The sequence below is a fragment of the Schistocerca serialis genome, chromosome 1 (genome assembly GCF_023864345.2).
Source record: "Schistocerca serialis cubense isolate TAMUIC-IGC-003099 chromosome 1, iqSchSeri2.2, whole genome shotgun sequence".
Lineage (NCBI taxonomy): Eukaryota > Metazoa > Arthropoda > Insecta > Orthoptera > Acrididae > Schistocerca > Schistocerca serialis.
The window spans coordinates 784169000-784195991 of record NC_064638.1 but is presented as its reverse complement, the minus strand read 5'-3'; the positions used below and the strand labels follow the sequence as shown (position 1 = coordinate 784195991).

Genomic DNA, 26992 nt, shown 5'->3' with positions numbered 1-26992 from the left:
AGAAACGAAAACTATGCCGTAACTGTGGTGGTCTATTCATACGAGTGACGAAATACATTCCAACAGAGTTCAGCATGCGCAGTCGTGCTACGAGGTACGTTATCTGTCGTCATACGAAGATAGGACTACAGTTTTTTTTTTTTGCTTTTTTTCAGGTTTGTGCCCCTGCCCGTCTATGATTTTCAAAGAAGGTAACTGCAACGCTGACCTTAATTCTATAATCTGATAGGGCCTAGGAATCAAATGGGAAAAATTATACCGACTGGCACACGTTTAAGTGTATCGCATGTCATATAAAGATTGATTATTCACCTGAATATAGCAAACAACAGAGATGAAAAGGGAAGTCATGTCAGAGGAATTGCTGTGGCTGGTTTCTGAGACTTACCAAAGACTATATGAATAAATAAAATAGGACAATGAATAACAACTCGAAAATTGGTTCACAGATCAGTGGTTTAGTACGTGTAACCCTGTTCGTGACGATTTTATCTTGTGCTCTACTTACCTTTAAATTCTCTCAACCTCTTCTTTATAAGAGATCGTGGGGGCGAGGGTGGGGGGGGGGGGAGGGGTGGAGGGCGGGGAGGAGGGACGTAATCACATTTCAGGATGGTATTTTCCCAGACGTCCAGACGTAATCTTAGGACAGAAAGGGCGCCGAACCTCGAACATTTGTGTTTGTAGCCGCGACACTTACCCACTGACACGTCATACGATACTGGACCACCAATCTGCGATCAAAATCATGAAAAGTTTGTCTACCTTTAAACGTACGTCGATTTCTTATGCACATAAGGAAGTGGGGACATTTCATGTAGTATGGAATGTTATCATGGAAAAAAATGGAAATGAAGTGCAAGCAAAGTGGGTCTTTTCAGCTACAGTAACAACAAAAGAATAAAAATTGATGCAATTTATTATACATACTCGATGACATATTCACAAGTAAAGATGCAATAAGCAAGTAACAAAGATTATTTGTCTTACATCTAACATATTTACAAAATTGTAGTGGTATTTTTTGTGTAATCTCTTTGTAAAGAAATACAGCGAAAAAAACTTGTGCTCTCATAGTTGCACGAAATAAAAATGAGGACATTAAATAAGCTAGATGAAATGAGTTGTGTCTATTCTAATCGACAGAGATAGGGGAAATATTTACAATTGTTTCGCTACCTAAGGACACAGTCTTAAATGTCTCTGAAAAGACACGGCTATATTCAAATCAGACAGTCATCGATACATTTACTTGTTCCCAACAAAAGACAATGGAATAACTGTACAAAACTGTTTGAATGTGTGCTACTGACAAAACAAAATGAACCTGTATTACTTCATTTGGAGGCTCACGGCACCATTGGAGGTAAGAGCGTTGGAATTTGTTTCCTAAACTTTCCCATTTTGCAAAATGGGAATGAGTTCAGAAAGCCAAAAATGTAGGGAAACAAGGACGCGAATTGAGTGTGAGGTGAGGTGAGGTAGTCAGTAGTAGAGCAGCGGCTCCTCTGGGTAGGCGGGCGGCAGGCAGGCGAGGCCGCCGCAGGCAGAGCGGCAGCACTTGAGCGGCCCGCGGCAGTCGCCGTCCAGCGAGCAGCGGTTCGAGCACACCCACGGCTTGCGCGGCGGCGGGTCGGGGCACGTGCCCGCCTTCACTGCAACAAAAGCGCACGTGTCACCTCGCTGCTCTCGGAAAACTGGGTGCGCTCGTCGAAATATTCAAAGTTGAACACCAACAAACAATACAAGCACCGTCTATTCAGCAGTGTACCGTCAATAAATTACGCTGAATGAAACGAAGAGTGTCACACCACGAACATCTTGATGGAACACTACCTAACTGCATAGTTTCTAAGCCTGTGCTATATACGGATTAAAATTAAATACGAGGGTTGCTCAGAAAGTAGTGTACGTCACTTTTATCACTCAGCTGAAGACAATGCTACGAATGCGAAACGTTGCGTACGTATTATTTGACGTCTCCTGAGTGAGCGCGGCAAGTTTCCATTACTTCCGACAGATAGCGTAGCTCCAGGACAGTTTCAAAATGGCGTCTGTAGGTGATGTACGTTACAAGCAACATGCCGTCATTGAATTTCTCACTGCAGAGAAACAAACTGTGGGGAATATTCACAAACGCTTGTGCAAAGTCTATGGAGCAACTGCTGTCGACAGAAGTACAGTGGGCACGGAGGGTGAGGTCATCAGAATGCGGTTCGGTGAAGCTCCACAATTTTCAGCGGTTGGGGATACCATCCACCCTACAGCCCTGACCTCGCCCCCTGGGACCTCTACTTGTTTGGAGTATTAAAGGTTGCCATTTGTGGAAGACATTTTGAGGACGATGAGGAGGTGATTCACTCAGTGGAGCACTGGTTTTGCCACCAGGACAAGGATTGGTACCGACAGGGCATACACACCCTTTTTTTGCACTGGAGGAAGGGCATAGAACGGGATGGAGATTACGTGGAAAGTTAGGGTGTGTAGATAAGACACCATTCTTTCATGTGTGTGATTCTCATTATGTTCAATAAAGAACTGTTGAAGAAAAAAATGCGGTGCATTGTTTTCTGGGCAACCTTCCTACTTATGCGAGTTTATCTCCATTCCAATACAAAAAAATTTAAATGACACATCATGAAGGAATTTCCGAATGATACAGATCCAATAAACCACACATATTCCCTGAAATTGTAATCATTTGTTTGTCTGTACATGTACAAAACATCTGCTGCATTCTATCCCATTCAGATAATTCCTTTGTGATGTGTCTTTTTTTCTCTTAGTGTTTATCTACATGTTGTTGTGGTCTTCATTCCGAACATTGATTTTATGCAGCTTTCCCTGCTACTGTATCCTTTGTAAGCCTCTTCATCTCAGAATAACTACTGCAACCTACATCCTTCTGAATCTACTTACTGTATGCATCTCTTGGTCTCTTTCTACGATTTTTTACCCCTCCATCACTCCCACTCCCCCCCCCCCTCCCCACACCACACACACATTTCCCTCCACTACTAAACTGGTGATCTCTTGATATCTCAGAATGTGTCCTGTGATTTCCCTAGATCACTCCAGGCAAATGCTGGGATGTTCCTTTGAAAGTGCACGACTGATTTCCTTCCCCATCCTTCCCTAATCCTAGCTTGTGCTCTGTCTCTAATGACCTCGTTGTCGACAGGACGTTAAACAGTAATCTCCTCCAGAATGTGTCCTACCAACTAATCCCTTCTTTTAGTCAAGTTGTGACACAAATTTCTTGTCTCTTGGTTCTATTCAGTATCTTTCCATTAGTTATGTGATCTGCTCATCTAGTCTCAAACATTCTTCTGCACAATTTCAAAATCTCTGTTATCTTCCTGTCTAAATTATTTATTGTACATGTTCCACTTCCATACATGGATAAACTCCAGATAAATACCTTCAGAAAAGACTTCCTAATATTTAAATCTATATTCAGGGTTAACAAATTTCTCTTCATCAGGAAAGCTTTTCTTGCCATTGCCAGTTTACATTTTATCTCTTCTCTACTTTGGCCATCATCAGCTATTTTTGCCCGCCCAGCTAGCCGCACAGTCTAACGCACCGCTTCCTGAGTGGGAAGGCGCGCCAGTCCACGGCACGAATCCGTCCAGCGGATTAGTGTCGAGGTCTGGTGTGTCGGGCAGCCTGTGGATGGTTTTTAAGGCGGTTTTCCATTTCCTCAGAGAATGTGGGCTCGTTCCCCTTATTCCACCTCAGTTACACTATGTTGGCGATTGCTGCTGAACCGCACAATAATCCTGAGTTCGGTGTGGGATGGTGGTGGGGTGGGAGGACTGCTGTGGTCTGTCGTGGGGTTGTGAACCACTGAGGGCTATGGCAGGATGAAGTCTCTCCGTCGTTTATAAGTCCCCAGTTTAATACACAATACACACAATCATTTATTTTTCTGCCCAAATAACAAAAGTCATCTACTACTTTTAGTGTCTCATTTCCAAATCTGATTTTCTCAGCATTGCCTGATTTAAGTCGACTGTATTCCATTATACTTGTTTTGCTTTTGTTGATGTTTATGTTACATCCTCCTTTCAAGACACTGTCCATTCCATTCAACTGCTTTTCCACATACGTTGCTGTGTCTGACAGAATTACAATCTCATCGGCAAATCTCAAAGTTTTTATTATTTCTCCCTGAACTTAAATTCCTGCTCTAAATTTTTCTTTGATTTCATTTACTGCTTGCCCAGTGCACAGATTGAATAACATTAGAGATAGGCTAGAGCCCTGTCTCACTGCATCTATCTACATATGTTACAGAAATGTATGCATGCATCTCCCATCCTTTACGAGGCTAGTTCCCTTGTTGAATGCTGCTTGTTGATCAACTGTTGGCTAGCTAGTCTAATGACAACTTCACCAGAGCCCGGTTAGCTGCCATTTCTCGGAGTTCCTACAGGGTCTTCACACCTATGAATTGGTCCCAGGGCATTCGAGTCTCCACACTACTTCGTCTCTGTAGGCTATAATCGACTTTGAGTTGCTAGCCTCCCCCGACTTGGGCGAGGGACTGGTCTTCTGAAAGGAAGAAGATGGGAAGTGTCAACTACTTGGGAAGTATGATAGAGGAAAACAGAAGAATTGAGAAAGAGATCAATGATTTAGGCACACAGGCAGAAGCATTCCTGCAAAGTGTTAGCAGCTTGGTTTGAGACAAGGCATCCCACAAAAAGGCAATGAAGTAATATATATAGAAGTTACCACAACCCAGGAGCAATCTATGCATCCGAAACATGAGTAATGAAGAAAAGAGATGCAGGCAAAATAAATGTTCAAATGCGTGTGAAATCTTATGGGACTTAACTGCTAAGGTCATCAGTCCCTAAGCTTACACACTATTTAACCTAAATTATCCTAAGGACAAACGCAAACACCCATGCCCGAGGGAGGACTCGAATCTCTGCCGGGACCAGCCGCACAGTCCATGACTGCAGTGCCCTAGACCGCTCGGAGATGTAGGCCCCCTAAGCAGATTGCAGGTATGTGTAATGAAGTTCCTGAGAAATAGGGTAGAAGTAACAAGGAGAGATAGGATCAGGAGTGAGAGGGTAAGGATAATAGTGAAAGAGAAACCCTTGCAGAGTAGGTTAGAAACATCAAGGCGAAGACGATATGGAAACTTAAAGAGAATAAAAAACAATAAGATTATCAAGAAGATACATGAAATGAAGATGCGAAGGAAACCATCAAGAGGAAGACCATGGGACTGATGGCTGAAAGATATGGAGGAGTGTGCTGAAAAAAAAGGAGAAGACTAGACCTGAGAGAACACACAAAGCAGAAAGATGATTGGAAAACAGACCTAGATGGCAAGACTTACGTTCCAAACAGACCCAGTCTGAGACTGGAAACGGTTCAAGATGATGATGATAACGATTATGTATGCATGTCCCACATCTCTTCCTCAACGACTGGATCGGTTTCAACCAATCCAGTTATACGTATCACTTACTATCTGGAAAGGAGCGAATAAGTGGCGCCATAGAAATATAAGTCGGGAACATTTGGAACCACCTCAGCCAAATTTGTTACATAAGTGACTCACTACTTGTGTTATTTGCAAAAAAAAAAAAAAAAAGGAAAAGAAGGAACTGTGCAAGTAATATACCTCTACAACTCCTAAGGGTAGGAGTGAGATGCTGTGTCATGAAAAAAAATGTTAGATAAGAACCCATATTACACCCCTGGAAATTGAAATAAGAACACCGTGAAATCATTGTCCCAGGAAGGGGAAACTTTATTGACACATTCCTGGGGTCAGATACATCACATGATCACACTGACAGACCCACAGGCACATAGACACAGGCAACAGAGCATGCACAATGTCGGCACTAGTACAGTTTATATCCACCTTTCGCAGCAATGCAGGCTGCTATTCTCCCATGGAGACGATCGTAGAGATGCTGGATGTAGTCCTGTGGAACGGCTTGCCATGCCATTTCCACCTGGCGCCTCAGTTGGACCAGCGTTCGTGCTGGACGTGCAGACCGCGTGAGACGACGCTTCATCCAGTCCCAAACATGCTCAATGGGGGACAGATCCGGAGATTTTGCTGGCCAGGGTAGTTGACTTACACCTTCTAGAGCACGTTGGGTGGCACGGGATACATGCGGACGTGCATTGTCCTGTTGGAACAGCAAGTTCCCTTGCCGGTCTAGGAATGGTAGAACGATGGGTTCGATGACGGTTTGGATGTACCGTGCACTATTCAGTGTCCCCTCGACGATCACCAGTGGTGTACGGCCAGTGTAGGAGATCGCTCCCCACACCATGATGCCGGGTGATGGCCCTGTGTGCCTCGGTCGTATGCAGTCCTGATTGTGGCGCTCACCTGCACGGCGCCAAACACGCATACGACCATCATTGGCACCAAGGCAGAAGCGACTCTCATCGCTGAAGACGACACGTCTCCATTCGTCCCTCCATTCACGCCTGTCGCGACACCACTGGAGGCGGGCTGCACGATGTTGGGGCGTGAGCGGAAGACGGCCTAACGGTGTGCGGGACCGTAGCCCAGCTTCATGGAGACGGTTGCGAATGGTCCTCGCCGATATCCCAGGAGCAACAGTGTCCCTAATTTGCTGGGAAGTGGCGGTGCGGTCCCCTACGGCACTGCGTAGGATCCTACGGTCTTGGCGTGCATCCGTGCGTCGCTGCGGTCCGGTCCCTGGTCGACGGGCACGTGGACCTTCCGCCGACCACTGGCGACAACATCGATGTACTGTGGAGACCTCACGCTCCACGTGTTGAGCAATTCGGCGGTACGTCCACCCGGCCTCCCGCATGCCCACTATACGCCCTCGCTCAAAGTCCGTCAACTGCACATACGGTTCACGTCCACGCTGTCGCGGCATGCTACCAGTGTTAAAGACTGCGATGGAGCTCCGTATGCCACGGCAAACTGGCTGACACTGACGGCGGCGGTGCACAAATGCTGCGCAGCTAGCGCCATTCAACGGCCAACACCGCGGTTCCTGGTGTGTCCGCTGTGCCGTGCGTGTGATCATTGCTTGTACAGCCCTCTCGCAGTGTCCGGAGCAAGTATGGTGGGTCTGACACACCGGTGTCAATGTGTTCTTTTTTCCATTTCCAGGAGTGTACTATCGAATCCATAGTTCTCGGCGTCGCTAGGTAGCTGGTTTTTGCGATCTCACCGTCTGTGGTTGCATTCTTCAAGAGCTGATGTGGATAACGATTATTTTCACGTGGGTCTTTCTGCTTGATATCTTTCGGAAAAATTCGACCACTATATTTTTAGAGGGCCTGATGATGATTTTTACCTAGTACAGTTGAAACTGGTTGCCAATAACTTAAGACTGAAATTACAGCTGACGGTAATGTTGGAAATTGTAATATTCCTACCAGCTGTGATCCTCTCCTCCTAACGAACACGCCGACGCTTCTACTGTGGTGGTCAGATCGTCGCTAACGTGCCTGTATACTGGATGGAGAAAGGACACAGAAAGCAGTGATTCTCGAGAGCCATACAACTCCTGGAATCACGGTGTGGATATGACAACAAGACTGATTTGTCATTTCACACCACAGACGCCTTGAGGAGTGTGTGGATCCTCGACCAACCTGCTCCGACTTCTGATTTGTCACCCATGGAACACGCCTGGGATGCATCGGAAAGACGTATGCATTTGAACCAGCCGCCGGCCAGCATCTTCATGAACTGCTGTGTATCAGGCATGGCTAGAAGTTCCTAATGTGATCTTCGCAGGTTTTTGCTTCCATGCCTCAACGAATGCAAGACTGTATTAGTGTCTGTGAGGGTCATACATCATACTAACGTTAATGAAGGACATCAGCTTCGAGTAGAATTAAAACTTAATCATTTAATACCATTTACGTGGCGCCTCATTGTGCAACACCCCATTTCTGTCTGTGTATTAGAATTATAGACAGATGGTGTACTCGAGCCCCGTGTGTGGGCAAATATTAGTGTTGTACCGAGTTCATTCGGGGCAGAGGTATCAAACGAAGCTGAAACGTGATAGAAAGATGCCCGTTTGAAACTTTTTTGCAGATTAAAACAGTATGCTGGACAGAGAGCCGAACCCGAAACCTTGTCGTTCGGGGGCCGTGGTCTTAAAAATTCAGCTAGCTATCTGAGTACGATTCCGGAGCTATCTTTACTTCTACGAGTGCCACCCTCCGACTGTGCAAACTGTAGAGAGAGGGGCTGGCAGAAGTAAAGCTATGCGAATTGATCATCATTCGTGCTCGAATAGCTCAGCCGGTACAGCAATTCGCGCGAAACGCAAAGTTTCTACCATGAGTCCCGGTCTGCTCCACAGTTTTAACCTGCCAGGCAGTTTCATAACAATGCGCACTTCGTTGTGAGAGAGTCATTCTGGAACTACAAATACGCATCGTCGACGTCAAAGGGCACAATATCAACTGGCATCTGAACTCGAAAGCCGCAGAGAGATGGGTGTCCAGGAAATGGGTTTGCTATAGAGAACCATTTTAGCCCGTACAGAATTCACTGCTACAACAGTGATGCGCAGTTATTTAGTGAATCTCGGAATGCATGGATCATTTTTATGACAAATCGTAATAATGTCAAATGAGTTATTTTATATTCAAATAACAATATAAAGATATGAGTAGGTAATTCATATTCATCCCCATTATACATTACAATAACAGAAATTCTTCTACGGAAGAGAAGGAGGTTTCAAGGAGAAACTCCTTCAATTTGTATTCAAATTATACGTTGCTCTCAGTCAGATTCTTTACATCACTGGATAAGAAATCAAAATTTTTGGTGTCAGCATTGTACACCACTTTTTGTGATAAAGACAACCTTAATGTGGGTAATGAATGGCATTTTCTTCTTCTGGTATTGTATTTATGCACATCATTGTTCTGTTGAATTGTAGTGAATTATTTACAACAAGCTTCACGAGGGAGTAAGTATCTTGTGAAGCAGTCATGAAAACGCCTGACTCCTTAAACACATCTGTACGAGATGATCATGGGAGAGCATCACGTTCTATTCTTAAGCATGTTTTTGACCAATGAAAACTTTCTTTCTTAAAGATGAGTTTCGTAGAACATTATTCGGTACGAGATTATTCAGTCAAAATATGAAACATTTGTCAACTTTCTCATTTGCCTCACCCCAAGGTTTGCATTGAATGTAAGTGCAAATGTGGCTGAACCCAGCTGTTATAGGAGTTCTAAAATGTGGCTTTCCCAGCTTAAATTCTCGTCTATATGGACGCCTAACAATTATGAAGTTTCTAATTTATTTATTTTTTCCTCACCATGTGTTGCACTTATCATAGGTACAGTACCTCCTGATTTACAAAACTGAATATGTTCAGTGTTTTTGAAATTGAGAGTCATAGCATTCGCTGAAAACTATTCAATGATCCTTTTAAGAACATTATTTATCTTTCTTCTGTCGCTATATTTATGATTGGATTGATTACAATACTAGTGTCATCCACAAAAAGAACTACTTCCGCTTGTCGTATATTAAACGGAAGATCGCTTACATATGTGAGGAACAATAACGACCTAATATTACACTCTGGGGACCACATACGTGATTTATCGCCACTCAGGAGAGTGTCCCCTAATTAAATTGGGTTAATTATTAAGTGCAACTTTCTGCACCCGTTTGGATAGATTTGATATTATCGATTCGTTGGCCATACCATCCATTCAATAAACCTCCATTTATCTAGTAGAATTTTGTGATTCACGCAGTCAGATACTTTACATAAGTCGCAGAAAATATCAACCGCTGGTATTCTGCTATTTAATGCTCATAAAATTCGGTGAGTGAACGTGCCAATGGGATTCTCAGTAGAGCAATTCTTTTGGAATCCAGAATGTGATTTACTGTGGATTTTACTGTTGCTCGGGTGGAATACTTTTCTACAATGCATCACTTTCTCTAAAATTTTGAAAAATGATGTCAGTAGTGAAACAACTTGGTAGTTACTGACATTTCTCCAGTCAATTTTCTTTTCTGAAAAAATGGCTTCAGTTAGTACGCATTACATATTTCAGATAATACAGGACTCGTTAAAGGAAAACAAATCTTTATAACTCTGTTGGAAACACCATAAAATCCAGATGAATATACATATAGTTCCCTTAATTTTAGTAGGATAAGTTGATCATTCACAAGACTGAATTTTATGAGAGTTAATTTTTCAAGACAGTCCTGTGATTTTTCTCTTGCACTGTTCCTCCCTATATTTTCTACTACATTTAAGAAATGATTATTAAACATATCTGCTATCTTTGCTTGACCATTTGTAGGTCTTCCTCTTACTTTAATAGTGATGTTACCCTGTTCTGTGGCCTGTTGTCCTACCTTTCATTTCATTACACTCAATACAGCCTCAGTCTGTTGTCGGAATTACTGACTCTGACGTAGTTTACATGTTTCTTGGTTATCATAACTTCTCTTAGTAATTCTGTGTATTTTTTGTAATGAGCAACTATCGGATGATCTTTACTTGTTCTTGCCAACAGATACGTTTCCCTTTCCCTTTAACATGGCACTTCAATCCCTCTTGTGACCCATGGTTCTTTTTTTTTTACATTACTGTTTAATATTCCTTATGACTAACTTATGTGGAATACTGTTTTCAAGTAATGACATGAACTTATCATTGATTAGATTAAATTAAGTAGTCCTGGGTCATCTCTTGTAAACAACTCTTAAAAATTATTCTAACTAATTGACACAGTATGTGTGTGTGTACGCGCGCGCGCGCTTGTGTGTGTGTGTGTGTGTGTGTGTGTGTGTGTGTGTTGACGCACAGACTGCAATAGACCGTTGCATTACTGACGTTGAGCAACAGTGCTTTATTTGGTCAGTACATGCGCTCCCGTTATTTTGTATTGTTTCAGTTTGAGTTTGTGCACAGCTGTGTGAGCTGACACCAGACTGAAGTTTTAAATGGCGGGACGGTTTTAGGACACCTTCCTATCTTCTGAAAGTTGGGCTGAAACCGGCACGTCACCTGACTAATTTCTAGAACAGCAACGTATGCGGCGATCGGATCCTGCCATCGTGGTTTTGCCTCCCGCGCAACGCCGGACACGTGAACATCTGTATGCTTCCGAATGCACTTTACTTTCCTTTCTGGTCGTCATGTAAACCTTGTGATGGATGTCGTAGAATAATTTTACAGACTATGACAAAATCATGAAACAAGAGCTAGGCTTAACTTAATTAAACAAAAAACTCAAAACATTATTATTTACCATGTGATGAAACTGTACAACAAATTATCCGGAACAAATAAAATAGACACCTGAAGCAACAAATTTAGAGGTAAGTTGGGTTGGGTTGTCTGGGGGAAGAGACCAAACAGCGAGGTCATCGGTCTCATCGGATTAGGGAAGGATGAGGAAGGAAGTCCTTTCAAAGGAACCATCCCGGCATTTGCCTGGAGCGATTTAGGGAAATCACGGAAAACCTAAATCAGGATGGCCCGACGCGGGATTGAACCGTCGTCCTCCCGAATACGAGTCCAGTGTGCTAGCCACTGCGCCACCTCGCTCGATGTAGAGGTAAGATGAAACATTCAAGTAAGTAATATACTGTACAGTAGAGGAAAACTTAAATAACACTAAGCACCAGTTGGTAAAAATGTTCAAACTGATAAGCATTAAGAAAAAAATATCTGTGTCCTTACACAATTTACTTCCCATATGCGTATGCTGGATAACCGAAAGACTGAGATCTTAAGTGGAAAATGCTAATTTGAGTATCGTCATAGATATCAAGGTAAACTGTGTTGTTCTGTAGGGTCGGTGCAACTAGAATGTGGAGACACGAAGCTCTAAAGTAGTGTACATACCGTTTCATGACGTGATATGCGTGCAGATGCGAACATCCGATTGTGTTCACAGTCAGTGAGGTGTTGATAATGACGTCTTTGTCGCCTTAAAGGCATTTTTGACTAACATCAACTCACCAGGTCCAATGACAAAGGTGATCATCGCTCACGACCGTGTACACCACGTATTTAAAGCAAACCTGATTTGCATCATCATATCGACGTAACTAGCGCTACTCTTATTCGACAGGCGTGAAATATGAATAGACATCATCTTTCAGATGTAGAAACACGACTACTAACTATCGTTTACGTCGCACAACTTCTTCTTAGTGTTGCAATTTTTTCTGTCAGTGTACATTCTCCTGCATTGCCAACTAGTGCCTGTGCAGGATCTAATATCCAACGACAAACTGTGAGTCGTAAGAAAGCATAAATCTACAAATAGTCCATCACTAAATAGCTACAGAGGTGCTAAAATGAGATGGTGATTAGTGCGAGTGGTGGTTAAAAGTAGCTAACATCGCTAAAGTTCGGTAAGACCTCAGGGCCCGAAGAGGTCCCTTTTGCAGTTCTAATGAACTGCTAGTGAATTAGCTCCACTGTTGATCGTGCTTTACTACAGAGAAATATTCACACATATTGGCAACGGATTAGATCACTCTAATCAACAGAAAAATGCAGTACAACTGATGCGTCACTTACTTTACTCACATCTGTTTGTAACAGAATTGTAGTACACATTTTGAGATCGAATACCATGAGTAACTGCAACAAAATACCTTTTTCCATGGTAGCTGGATAGGAGATTCAAAGAGATCGATCATGCAAAACAGAACACGCGCTCTTCACGCAAAATATACCTAATGATAGGATAGAGGAAATCAAACTCATTCGGTGTTTTTAAACCATCTGATGCCTTCAGATCGAGTCAACGAACGCCATCAAAAGAAGCAGCTTCCCGACTGAATCGCGAGTTTTCTGACGGCGACGACGTAGCATGTTATCCTCGAAGGAGAGTCATCTGCAGACTCTGACGTAATATCTTGTGTACTCTAGTGAAGGTGTTGTTTGACCTAAACGAAAATTAGTAGTCGTGTTTCTGCATCTGAAAGGTGATATCTATTGAGATTTCCCACCAGTCGCATAAGAGTCGCGATAGTATCACCACTATGAGGATTCAAATCAAGTTTGCTTGAAATACATGCTGCAACGATTGTGAGTGTTACTTACCTTTGAGACTGGATGTAGTGAGTTGATGTTAGGCAAATACTCCCGAGTTTGAAAGAGGTCGAGTAATAGGGCTACGAGAAACTGGCTGTTCCCTCTGCGATATTGTAGAAAGACTTGATAGGGAAGTAGCCACCGTACATGAATGCTGGCAGCGGTAATGACGAGAATGTACGGTCACGAGGAGACTGGGCTCGGGACGGTCACTTGGCACTCCCAAGAGGGAAGACCACGGTGTTTGGCTTATGACTCTGGCGCATCGCACTGCATCCGCAGCAGCAGTTTGAGCAGCAGCTGGCAACGTGGTGCCACATCTGTTACAGATCGGTTACTTGAAGGACCGCTCCTAGCCAGATGACCTGTAGCCTGCATTCCACTGACCCCAAGCAGCCGCCATATGAGACTTGAGTAATGCCAAGCGAGAGATCACTGCAGGACAGGACGGAGGTTTATTGTGTATTCTGATGAAAGCTGGTTCTTCCTCTGTGTCAGTGATGGCCGTGTGCTGGTCAGAGGGAGGCTAGTTGGTGGCCTGCAGCCAACCTGTCTGCATCCTAGGCACACTCGACCTACACCTGGAGTTATGGTCTGGGTGCGATTTCGTATGACGTCAGGAGTACTCACGAGGTTGTCTCAAGCGCCCTGACTACAAATTTGCACGTCACTCTGGTGACGCGACCTGTTGTGCTACCACTCATGAACTGTATTCCAGGGGGAGTTTTCCGAAGATATAAATCTCGCCGAAATACCGCTGTTGTAGCCCCGGCGTGGTCTAAAGAGTGTCGACATGTTGCCTTGGTCCGCGCGATCATCAGATCTGTCTCCAATCGAGCACAGTATGGTACACCCGCGGTTGAGAACCCCAGCGTCATCCTGTACTGAGCAAAAGAGTGCAAGATGCATGGAATTCTATCCCTCAGAAACTGATATCCAGCACCTGTATAACACAATGCATACACGTCTGCATGCTTGTATTCAACATTACACCGGTTATTAATCTACCAGCATTTCATATTTGCAATGAACTATCTCGCTCTTACGTAAAACTGTGATTTTGCAGTGTTAATCACTGAAATGTGTTACCTACACTAATGTATTCCAGAAATTTCATTACTCTGTGTTGATTATTTTTTGGTGTTGCGATTTCTTCCCGTCTGTGTATTTCCACTGCTGTCCAAAGTAGACTTATGATGTATCCTAGCTGAATAACCCACGCAGTGCATCCGTGAGTGTGTCGGCCGGCACAAGAGTAAGACGGCAAACAGTGAGTAGGCAGCCGCATCCTTCCCAGAAGGCAGCCGACGGCGGGGGCAGCCCACACGCTGGATGTCTGGCCGGGAGGCGCTGACGTCAGCTGGCGGCCCTTTATAGCTGCTAATCCTATTGTCGGATGACTTAACGCCAGTTCTGGTAGCGTACACGCAGAGAATCTACAGGCTGTCTCAGGAGGAATGGTCAATATTCAGGGGTATGACAGGAACGACCAATCGAAGCAGAAAAGTCTATATATAAAACACGGCGACAAAGGACCCACTTGCAATGTCGGGAATATACCGCATACCATGTACTTGCGGAAAAATGTATGTTGGAATGACTGGACGATCAGTCAACACCAGGATCACAAAACATAAGCGGCAGTGCAGGTTGGGGCAGGTGGAGAAATCGGCCGTGGCAGAGCACGCGCTGTGTGAGACGGACCGCATAGTAAATTCGCCAACACTGAAGTTCTTGCTGTAGGGAAGAGCTATCGCAGCCGCTTGTTCACAAAAGGTATAGAAACGCACAAACACAATAATATCTTCAACAAGAAAGAAGAAAGCCTCAAGGTGAACGGATCCTGGATTCCTGTGCTGCGGAGAACGACCGATGCAGGCAGCAAAGGGAGAACCGCACTGGAAATGACAGATGAAAAGCCCTTCGACGTTGGCGTGCCAGGTACATATCATCTGCGGCCGCGAGCTCGGCTCCAATCCACCATCAGCAGCGGAGGGTGAAGCTTTGACAATGCCAGACACAAAATAATTCGAAAATAATTAGGAATGCGGTCTGAGTGAGGATCATGAAATGTAGGCAACATACATTACATATGATAAGCTAGTTTTTTTCTGTCGATTTGATGCTGCACGTGAGATATGAGCCCACCTCAACACACCATTAGGTCAATAGCAACCAAAGCTACGAGTGGAATCGGTGGCGTAACACTGAAAGATGTGAAGTCGATTTCATCTACTTAGAAGGGAGTGACCGATGTTTGCAGGGATGCAATATTAATTCTTCTTACTGATAAAAGGAGAAAACTTATTAAAGCACCTAAGCATTTCTTCAGGATCAACATGATGAACGAATATTTGAGATTACAAAAGAAAACAACACCTGTGTGTTGAAGATGTGAAAACTAAGGCATTTACTAGACATCACATCCTCTTCGTTTAACTTATTTACAAATCTAAAGAAATTTTTGCTTGTAAAACATTTGTATCCAATGAAACTATGCATTGATATTCTACAGACATTTTAAGCTCTTAACGGCGTAAAATAAATACGGTTTATTTTCTTGTTCTTACTGTTTCCAAACAGCTGTTTTTATTGCTTCCCCCTATAATTGCAATCGATTTCGAAATCAGAAGGCTTGCAATCGGTACAGGCAAAGCCCAAAGACATACCGAGTTAGCCGCAACCTGAAGAGCAGCAACAGAAACTAACATGCTAACTTAAATACATAAATTTTTATTTGTTCATTGCTTATTTTCGAATTTTTCTTTGTAATTGTGATTCTGTATATGGTTGTTGTTAAGTTATATGGAAAAATCAAAGTCTCAATTATTGGATTATTAGATCGTACACCGAGCAAACTGAAAAGGAAACGAAAGACAAATTTGGAAATGGGATTAAAATTAAGACAGAAGAGAAAACCCTTTAGGATTTGCCAATGACAGGGACGGCCAATGACTCGGAAGATCAGTTTAGCTGATTGGATCGTGTCTTGAAAAGAGCTATGAGACGAACGTCAACAAAAGTAAGACAAGAGTAATGGAATGTAGTCGAATAAAATCAGGCGATATTAAAAGAATTAGATTAAGAAAAGACACACGAAAATCAGTCAAGGAGTTTTGCTGTTTGGGCAGCAAAATACTTCTGACGATGACCAAAGTAGAGAGGATATAAAATGCAGAAGGGCAACAGAAAAGAAAGGTTTTATGAAAAAGAGCAATTTTTTAGCATCGATTACAAAATTTAAGTGTTAGCAAGCCTTTTGTGAAGCTATTGGTCTGGAGTGTGGCCTTGTCTGAAGGTGAAACGTGAACGATAAACAGTTGATACAGTAAGAGACTGTAAGCTTTCGAAATGTGGTGCTACAGAAGAATGTTGAAGATTAGATCCGTAGATCGACTAACTAATGAAGAGGTTCTGAATCTAACGGGGGAAAAATAGATTTGTGGCACCACTTGATTAAAAGAAGGGATCATTTGATATAACACATTCTGAAGCATCAAAAGGTCGTTAATTGGGTAATGGAGGCAAGTGCGTGGGGGGGGGGGGGGCGGGCGGGGGGGGGGGGGTTGGAAGGGGTTAAAATCGTAGAGAGAGACCAAGGCTTGAATGCAGTTAGAAGGTTCAAATGCATGTAAGTTGCAACAGTGATGCAGAGATGAAGACTTCCACAGAATGGACCAGCGTGAAGAACTGTGTAAGACCAGTCTTTGGACTGAAGACGGCATAAACGACAACAGAGAACTTTCAGTATATTGAATGTGTTATAGTACAGACAAAAATAAATAAATAAATCACATGGTTTCCTCTTCAGGTAAATAGTGCGGGAATCGATGTGCAATACGCTCCCAAGTGTATCACGTGAGCATTACGCAGCTCATTTATGATCTGCCTCGTGTTCACATTATGTACTTGCGGATGCACTGTACATGATCACATATTATGTACCTGAAGACGGAGCGGTTTGGATTCTAAATCGGTGATGGCCGAGCGGTTCTAGGCGCTTCAGTCCGGAACAGCGCGACTGCTACGGTCGCAGGTTCGAATCCTGCCTCGGGCATGGATGTGTGTGATGTCTTAGGTTAGTTAGGTTTAAGTAGCTCTAAGTTCTAGGGGACTGATGACCTCAGATGTTAAGTCCCATTGTGCTCAGAGCCATTTGAACGATTCGAAATCGATGGCACTTAAAATAGAAAACAATAAAAAGAGCTGTTTGGGTACAGAAACAAAACAGGGGTAATTAGAATTAAAAACACGGTTGTTCTTCTTGTTACAGAAGTTTATTAGCCCAGATCACACAAAAATACACAAAGATTACTAGTTTTCTATCAGATCTCAACAAGGACACAACATGAAAGTATGTTATACACGTCTTCCATATTTTATTTGTAATTATTATGCGATGTTCGCACAGCTGTTCTTTTATTCTATGATGAGAGACAGTGCTATGGAATGTCATCTCTATAAGTGGTGTCCAGTTAATGTGAACAGTAGACGAAATGGATTGGCCCTGCAGAAACTTTTCCTATACAAATGACCTGAACATGACGGTTTAATTTCGATGAAACTATAATCTCTGTATTTTTGTGTGAACTGGACGAATAAACTTCTGTAATATGAACAACGGTCGCGTTTAGAGTCTGACGTCGCCTTCAATGGTATTGACAGTGTCAGGTAATTACCATCAACAGCAGTCGTTCTACGCCGTGAAAGGTTTAGCAGCTCATGTTTCGAGTTACATCCCTAAAGAAGATGTAAGTTTCAGAATCGCGAACTCACTAACTGTAAAATACTCACTAACAATGCGCAATGAATTAAAAAGGGGTCCGCATCGAAAAAATTGCGCAGTCTCAACAAATTCTTTCACTGATAGGACGATAAATTTTAATCTTTCCCTAACACACCGAAATAATTAGGTTTTTTCAGTTCTTTTCGGCTGGTCCCTGCGGGGGTTCGAGTCCTCCCTCGGAGATGGATGTGTGTGTTTGTCCTTAGGACAATTTAGGTTAAGTAGTGTGTAAGCTTAGGGATTGATGACCTGAGCAGTTAAGTCCCATAAGATTTCACACACATTTGAACACTTTTTTTCAGTACTTTTGGAGCATACGACTGTGGGGAAGAAAAACATGAACTGCGATAAAAAGTGTAAGGTTCTGAAATACAATGCTAAAGAAGATATTTGAAAATTAAGAGGATATATAAGTAAGAAACGGAGAACTTTATGCTAGTCTCACCGACCTTAACAAAAGGTGGGAGAAGTTACTTCGACATCCGCTAGCACCCAGTAATAGTGAGCTCGAAATAAGAGGTACAGGAAAACTAAAAATTGTTAGGGTACTCAAATAGTAGAATATTTACATCAGCTTACTGAGGACATTGTTTTCTAGTTGGTCATACGTATGATCAGGAATCCACAGAACGCTCCGTCAGACTCTTCATCAGTGGAAATTAAAGGAAGGCCTGGGTGCATCAGTTTCACAGACGACTCTTCTGACACAATGCAACAACAGACTTTGAATTACATATTACTGTAGGGATCGGGTATTTGAAAAGTATCGAATTACCGATTTGAGTTGCTGGTAAAATACGAGTACTTTACTTATACAACCAGTTTCAAACGTCTGACCATTGTCAGGTTCATAACAGTATTCACAGCATCATGCTAGGGGAAGTATAAAATCGTTCTCGCTAGGTGATAAAACCACGAGCAATACACTGTTATCATATCGTAATATAAATTATGTCGTTAATTTATAAAAACTGTGTTAGTGAGTGTATTCATTCATTTTAAAACTATAGTCGGCTTTAACACTGTGAAGAGTTTCACACCACACAGAGCTGACTGAACAGCTGACCATTGCGTACTGGTAGAACCAAACAGGCATCAGCTGCCCAGTCGCCTCTGGGTGGTGTGAATCTGTTCGCAGCGTTAAAGCTGACTATAGTTTTAAAATGAATGCATACACCCACTAGCACAGTTTTTAAAATTAACGACATAATTCATATTACTATATGATAACAGTGTATTATTCATAGTTTTATCGCCTGACGATAACGACTTTATATTTCAGCTAACTGATGCTATGAATAGTTTTATGAACCTGATGATAGCAGACGACTGAAACCGGTGTATAAATGATGTATGTTACCAGCAGCTCAAGGTGGTAGTATGACATTTTTTTAAATTTATAAGAGCTGTGGGGCAACACTTCCTCAGAATTGGGTATTTGTCGGAGAGATTTCACAGGATGTCTCCACACTCTTCGTTATTGAGGTTATTGATAACCGGACACGTTGGAAAACCACAAAATCCGATCTTCACATTTTCAGGTCTAGTAAAATACACTCCTGGAAATGGAAAAAAGAACACATTGACACCGGTGTGTCAGACCCACCATACTTGCTCCGGACACTGCGAGAGGGCTGTACAAGCAATGATCACACGCACGGCACAGCGGACACACCAGGAACCGCGGTGTTGGCCGTCGAATGGCGCTAGCTGCGCAGCATTTGTGCACCGCCGCCGTCAGTGTCAGCCAGTTTGCCGTGGCATACAGAGCTCCATCGCAGTCTTTAACACTGGTAGCATGCCGCGACAGCGTGGACGTGAACCGTATGTGCAGTTGACGGACTTTGAGCGAGGGCGTATAGTGGGCATGCGGGAGGCCGGGTGGACGTACCGCCGAATTGCTCAACACGTGGGGCGTGAGGTCTCCACAGTACATCGATGTTGTCGCCAGTGGTCGGCGGAAGGTGCACGTGCCCGTCGACCTGGGACCGGACCGCAGCGACGCACGGATGCACGCCAAGACTGTAGGATCCTACGCAGTGCCGTAGGGGACCGCACCGCCACTTCCCAGCAAATTAGGGACACTGTTGCTCCTGGGGTATCGGCGAGGACCATTCGCAAACGTCTCCATGAAGCTGGGCTACGGTCCCGCACACCGTTAGGCCGTCTTCCGCTCACGCCCCAACATCGTGCAGCCCGCCTCCAGTGGTGTCGCGACAGGCGTGAATGGAGGGACGAATGGAGACGTGTCGTCTTCAGCGATGAGAGTCGCTTCTGCCTTGGTGCCAATGATGGTCGTATGCGTGTTTGGCGCCGTGCAGGTGAGCGCCACAATCAGGACTGTATACGACCGAGGCACACAGGGCCAACACCCGGCATCATGGTGTGGGGAGCGATCTCCTACACTAGCCGTACACCACTGGTGATCGTCGAGGGGACACTGAATAGTGCATGGTACATCCAAACCGTCATCGAACCCATCGTTCTACCATTCCTAGACCGGCAAGGGAACTTGCTGTTCCAACAGGACAATGCACGTCCGCATGTATCCCGTGCCACCCAACGTGCTCTAGAAGGTGTAAGTCAACTAGCCTGGCCAGCAAGATCTCCGGATCTGTCCCCCATTGAGCATGTTTGGGACTAGATGAAGCGTCGTCTCACGCGGTCTGCACGTCCAGCACGAACGCTGGTCCAACTGAGGCGCCAGGTGGAAATGGCATGGCAAGCCGTTCCACAGGACTACATCCAGCATCTCTACGATCGTCTCCATCGGAGAATAGCAGCCTGCATTGCTGCGAAAGGTGAATATACACTGTACTAGTGCCGACATTGTGCATGCTCTGTTGCCTGTGCCTATGTGCCTGTGGTTCTGTCAGTGTGATCATGTGATGTATCTGACCCCAGGAATGTGTCAATTAAGTTTCCCCTTCCTGGGATAATGAATTCACGGTGTTCTTATTTCAATTTCCAGGAGTGTATTTGATAAAGACCATTGAAGTCTAAATCATACTGAACGCATCAATTGTAAGACAATCTTGTCAGTTACTGAAGACGACTCGGATGTAAATGGTTGGTTGGTTGGTTTTGGGGGAAGGAGACCAGACAGCGAGGTCATCGGTCTCATCGGATTAGGGAAGGACGGGGAAGGAAGTCGGCCGTGCCATTTGAAAGGAACCATCCCGGCATTTGCCTAGAGCGATTGAGGGAAATCACGGAAAACCTAAATCAGGATGGCCGGACGCGGGATTGAAACGTCGTCCTCCCGAATGCGAGTCCAGTGTCTAACCGGATGTAAATGTCACAGAACGATCTCTTTCAAGGCTATGGAGCTATATTTACATGGCGGTGCTGCTGTCTAGAAGTCGTTAGATGAAGAAGTGAGAGACACCGCACAGAGAGATGCAAACAATGCTGTGTTTGGCCTGTGGAGCACAACAAGGTTTCATGTGACAGGGGTTAAAAGTACGCAGTATAGCACTAAAGAAGTTAATCCAGTTTTTAAAAACTGATATATTGTCAATTGGAAGTATGCGACCTTCGTATATGTTTGTGTAGTAACTTATTTAGTCGAGATCGCTTTAATAATAAAAATATTCACATTACCAGTTTCGACAGGTAGATGCCATCTTCAGATGTGCTTAATTTACTGAAAAGCTTCATACAGATAACTGTGAACGAATATGACTAAGCACTTCGAACATGTCATGTGACAATATGATGGGCAGCTTATCTTTCATAGGACCTGCAGCGTAGGATATGTCAGCAATTTACATATTTATACGGAGTGTCCAAAACTCGCTGCTGTGAGATATTAGTTTTTATTTCTTTTCCTTTCACTACAGATTCGTCTCGACAGAATTTCCATTATCGAGTGACCTGTGGTACAATGTGGGTGACTATTTTTATTGTACATATTTATGTTATAGTAGAAAATTGTGCATGGATTGCTACTTACGTATGTGTTGTCCAGAAAGACTGACACTCATATAACACCGCAGACAACTACATTTTGACTGTCGTTCAATATTTGGTGAATTAAAGTGGTAATTAATTTGTAATTTGTTGCGATGATAATTTGACAGTTTTGCAGCTGCGATGTCGTATGTTTACAAAGTATAAGCACTGTTACACAGATGTCATACGCATTATTTGGTTACACGTGTATCTATGATTGCTGTATGTTCGTAATAGTCTGTGTCTATAGTGATCTCAGCTGCTATTTTATAGGTGTTTATTAGAAGGGCGCTTTTTATTTGACGCGTATGCTTTTGTGAACTTCTGTTTTCGACAACTTTTCGAATTCATTCTCATACGTATTCTACTGACTCTCTCACATATGTTTTCAGGGTATGTATATGAGCAACGCTAGTAACGTTTTATAGTGCCGTGAGCCATATTTGGCTCTGCAAAGCGGTTTGAATTTATCGGTTTTCTCTTTCGAGATTTTCAATGAAATGTTTTAAATAGTATTGATGTTTAAGATCCGTCGGTTCGATCAGTATGCCTTGTGTTTGGTTTGTTATGTGTATATAAATTTCAAGTTCTTCTTTTCTTAAGGATGTATAGAACGACCGTCAAAATATAGTTGAAAATTCTAAGCAACCATGTACCTGGCATTCTTTGATTTTCAAAAGGCCTTCGATTCCGTGAAACATAAAGTGCTCTGGCAGGTGTTGCGGAAGTATGGCATACTACAGAAGATCTTAAACATCATAAAATATCTATATGATGGCTACAAATGTTGCATACTGCACAAGGGAAATACGACAGAGCCCATAAAAGTAACGACTGGAGTCCGGCGGGGTTGCATTTTATCTCCAACACTTTTTCTACTTGTTCTAAACTCAGTTATGAGAAGAGTCACAGCAGGCAGGAAACGAGGAATCCAGTGGGGGATCCATGAACGTCTGGAGGATTTGGATTTTGCAGACGACATAGTTTTATTAGCTCAAAGGCTGACTGATATGCAAGCTAAATTAAACTTGCTGAAAGAAGAAGCAGAGACTGCTGGCCTCAAGATAAATACAGGCAAAACAAAGGAAATGAGAGTAAATTAAGGGAACATGGAGGTGCCACTGTTAATAGGTGAGCGGTGGGTGGAGACTGTCAACTCATTCCTGAATCTGGGTAGTATAGAGACGGAAGATGGTGGAGCTGGAGATGACGTGAAAAAACCGCATTAAAAAGGCAAATGCTGCCTTCATACAATTGTATCCAATATGGAAAAATAGAAATATCTCGTACAAAACAAAAATCCGTATTTTTAATACAAATGTGAAGGCTGTCCTCTACGCCAGTGAAAGCTGGAAAATGGATAAAAAGATAACATCCCAGTAACAAAGCTTCATAAATAGATGTCTTCGACGCATCATGAATATCTGGTGGCCAGAAAAAAATATGTAATGAGGAGCTCTGGCGAATAACAATCCAGATACCTATAGAAGAAGTGGTTCAAATGGCTCTGAGCACTATGAGACTTAATTTCTGAGGTCATCAGTCCCCTAGAACTTAGAACTACTTAAACCTAACTAACCTAAGGACATCACACACCTCCATGCCCGAGGCAGGATTCGAACCTGCGACGGTAGCGGTCCCTCGGTTCCAGACTGTACCGCCTAGAACCGCTCGGCCACCACGGTCGGCGCCCTATAGGAGACCAGATACGAGAGAGAAAGTGGGGTTGGTTGGGGTACACGTTGGGAAAACCGGATGGAGCCATCGAGAAAAAAGCATTGCAATGGGATCCCCAGGGAACAAGGAAGACAGGAAGACCAAGGGGCACATGGAAGAGGACAGTGGAAGGGAAAGCAAAAAGAGTTGGCAAGACTTGGGAGAATTGAGGCAAATGGCCAAAGACGGATGGTGAGTTCTGGATGCCCTATGACCCCATAGGGCCAAAGGAATTAAGTTAAGTAAGTCAAATGACTTCGTGGTGTCCAAAATGCTTAACTATATTTCAAATGGTTCAAATGGCTTTGAGCACTATGGGACTTAACTTCTGAGGTCATCAGTGCCCTAGAACTTAGAACTACTTAAACCTAACTAACCAAAGGACATGACACACATCCATGCCCGAGGCAGGATTCGAACCTGCGACCGTAGCAACTATATTTGTTTTTGAGCAACTGTATGAAGCCGTTTAGTGGATTTAACTCGTCTGAAGGAGGCAACTAGTTGGCAAAACCAGTTATGTGAGTATTACTTAATTTTATCCATTGTTTTTCAGTGTTTCGTCCGCGACTGTTTTACTTTCGTAAAATGAAGAACAAACCGCCTTCAGTCACAAGTTGCGTTTATTTACTGCACTATGCATTTGGAGCCCTGGAAGCTCATCTTCAGGTGCTTTTTAGTGATTGACATTAGTTTTTTAGTTGTTTGCCTGTTGATATTACATTATTGTGTTACAACATTGTATATTGTAGATATAAGTGTAACAGCGTTCATAATAGTTAGTTTCATATTATTAATAGTTAGTTTGATATTACATTTTTGTGTTACAACATGGTATATTGTAGATATAAGTTTATCTTCAATATACCATGTTGTAACACAAAAATATAATATCAACATGCAAGCTTTTGTAAATCACTGAAAAGCACCTGAAGATGAGCCTCCAGGGCTCGAAATGCATAGTGCAGTAAATAAACGCAACTTGTGACTGAAGGCGGTTTGTCTTCATTTTACGAATGTGAATATTTTTGTTCTATAAGCGATCCCAATAAATTATCGTCAAGCCAGTCGAAGCGCTACATGTACGATTGGCGTTATTCCATTGCTGAAAGAGCGACGAGAGGCGAGCGCGGGTACTTACTGATGAGTGGCGCCCTGGAGCGCGTGACGGGCTGCGAGCAGACGGCGCCGCCGCACGTGGTGGCGCAGCACTTGAGCTGGCCGGGGCAGTGGCCGTCGTAGGCGCAGGTGCGCTCGCACACCAGCTGCGGCAGCGCGGGCGAGCACGCGCCCGGCTTCTCGTAGGCGCCGGCGGCCAGGGGCGCCAGCAGCAGCGGCAGCAGCAGCAGCAGTGCCAGGGGCAGGCGGGACGGCGACATGGCGGAGACAGAACGCCGCCGCCCGCCGCCGCCCCTTAATACCTGCGCCGCTTCCGCCGTCGGTCCCGCGTGCCTCTCCTTCCACACCGCGCTTGCTTCATCCAGTGCCCCCTCCCCAGCGGGCTCGATCGTCTCGCTGCAGTCGCTTCCAGCGAACTCCTCCCTACTTTTTTTCGACGGAGACGCTGCCGTCGGCATTCCCGACACGCCGGTGTGCAATCACTTTCCGACTCGCCCTATTAGGAAACGAGCCACGGAATTCAGTACACTCGCGTCTTACTCTTCTCGGATGACGTGGAAACCGTTGCATTTTGACGTCAGGTAGTTACATGAAGTCGTATATCGCGTGCCAGTCTGTCTAAGAAACGGACGTCCTCTGTGCAACCAACGAGGAAGGAAACGTATGGAAAAACTCAACTAAAAGAAGATGTGGGATGATACGTGTTAAGTATGGACACCACGAAGTCATTTGACTTACTTGACTTAATTCCTTTGGCCCTATGGGGTCAGAGGGCATCCAACCTGCGACGGTAGTGGTCCCCCGGTTCCAGACTGTAGCGCCTAGAACCGCTCGGCCACCACGGTCGGCGCCCTATAGAAGACCAGATACGAGAGAGAAAGTGGGGTTGGTTGGGGTACACCTTGGGAAAACCGGATGGAGCCATCGAGAAAAAAGCATTGCAATGGGATCCCCAGGGAACAAGGAAGACAGGAAGATCAAGGGACACATGGAAGAGGACAGTGGAAGGGGAAGAAAAAAGAGTTGGCAAGACTTGGGAGAATTGAGGCAAATGGCCAAAGAAGTGAGTAACTTCCAAGTACTGGAAGGATTTAAAAAAATGTGAGCACAGGTTAGAATATATAGGTGATTCAGCTGCCCCTACCGCTGTCGTTTTATGCAACCTGTAACGTTATAAGTGGCCTTTATCAAATACGCTCGAGATTTTCATACTCCCTCGCTGGCTACGCGCAAGCCATTAGTCCTACCGAAAAAATGAATGGGATCCTTTTGTAGGAAATTTAATGTAGTCAAATTTTTTACTGGGTAACGTTTCCGCTGTAGGCGGTATTTTTTTTTTAAATATTCAAGAAAAATGTGCAAAAGTGACCTTCAGACGCACCCCCACCCCCACACTCAGCCCCCAGAGGTCAGTATTTCTAGTATGTTGTTCATAGTACTCCCTCCTAATACCGTACCAAAATTTGCGACTGCACGAATTATTTCCTACGTTTGACCATTTTTGGTCTTCATTGACGCCACCGGCTTAGTCGAGCACTTACGAATTGTAAAACTGACTGAATTTTGCATAACAGTTTTGTGAATTTTAACAGGATAAAATAAACAGTTACATCGTTGTATTCGTCAAGTCTTCTGCCCACGAATTTACTGGGTTTGGAAGGCTTAAGTTTGGATCGAAAAGTCGACGTCATTAGTTTTAGCATAACATTTACGAAAATTGTTTTCCGTTGATTACTCTCAAGAGCATGTTTAAATTAATAATTTTAACGAAGTAGCCAACTATGCTGGTGGCGTAATAGCCCAGTCAGTAGAGACCGAAAAAGTGGAATATCGGGAATAGTTCGTGTAGTTGGAAATGTTTATGCAGTCATAGGAGGGAGAGCCACGAACAACATACTACAACTCCTGACTGGTGAGGGATCAGTGTTTGTGTGTGTGTGTGGGGGGGGGGGGGGGGAGGGGGGGGGGAGGTACGTTTGAAGGTCACTTCAGTGCGTTTTTCTTGACTAACTCGAAAACCGTGGCCTTCATCGAAAACGCATCAGAATTTAACTTCATTAAATTTCCTACAAAAGGTCCTGCCCATTCTTTCTGTAGGACTTACTAATTTGTGCCTTAGAGAGAGAGAGAATATGGAAATCTCGCTCGTTTGTTGATGAAGGCCAGGATAACAATGCGCAACGCATGAAACGACGGCGGTATGGGCAGTTGAATCATCCTCTATAGAACAATTAAGGAGCTACTTTGAGATGAAGAGATTGGTACAAGAACATAAATCGTGGAGGGTTGAATCACACCATGCGAAAGACTAGCGACCCGAAATTAAATAATT

General features: G+C 43.8%; 1 protein-coding gene across 1 annotated transcript; it reads right to left on the bottom strand.

The window, feature by feature from the left end:
- Positions 1-901: 901 nt before the first annotated feature.
- Positions 902-25118, bottom strand: LOC126483614 (WAP four-disulfide core domain protein 2-like). Its single transcript, XM_050106659.1, has 2 exons — positions 24683-25118; positions 902-1655 (listed from the first exon to the last, which is right to left on the bottom strand). The coding sequence occupies exons 1-2, from the start codon at positions 25116-25118 to the stop codon at positions 1486-1488; spliced, it is 606 nt and encodes a 201-aa protein (XP_049962616.1). The 3' UTR covers positions 902-1485.
- Positions 25119-26992: the final 1874 nt, after the last annotated feature.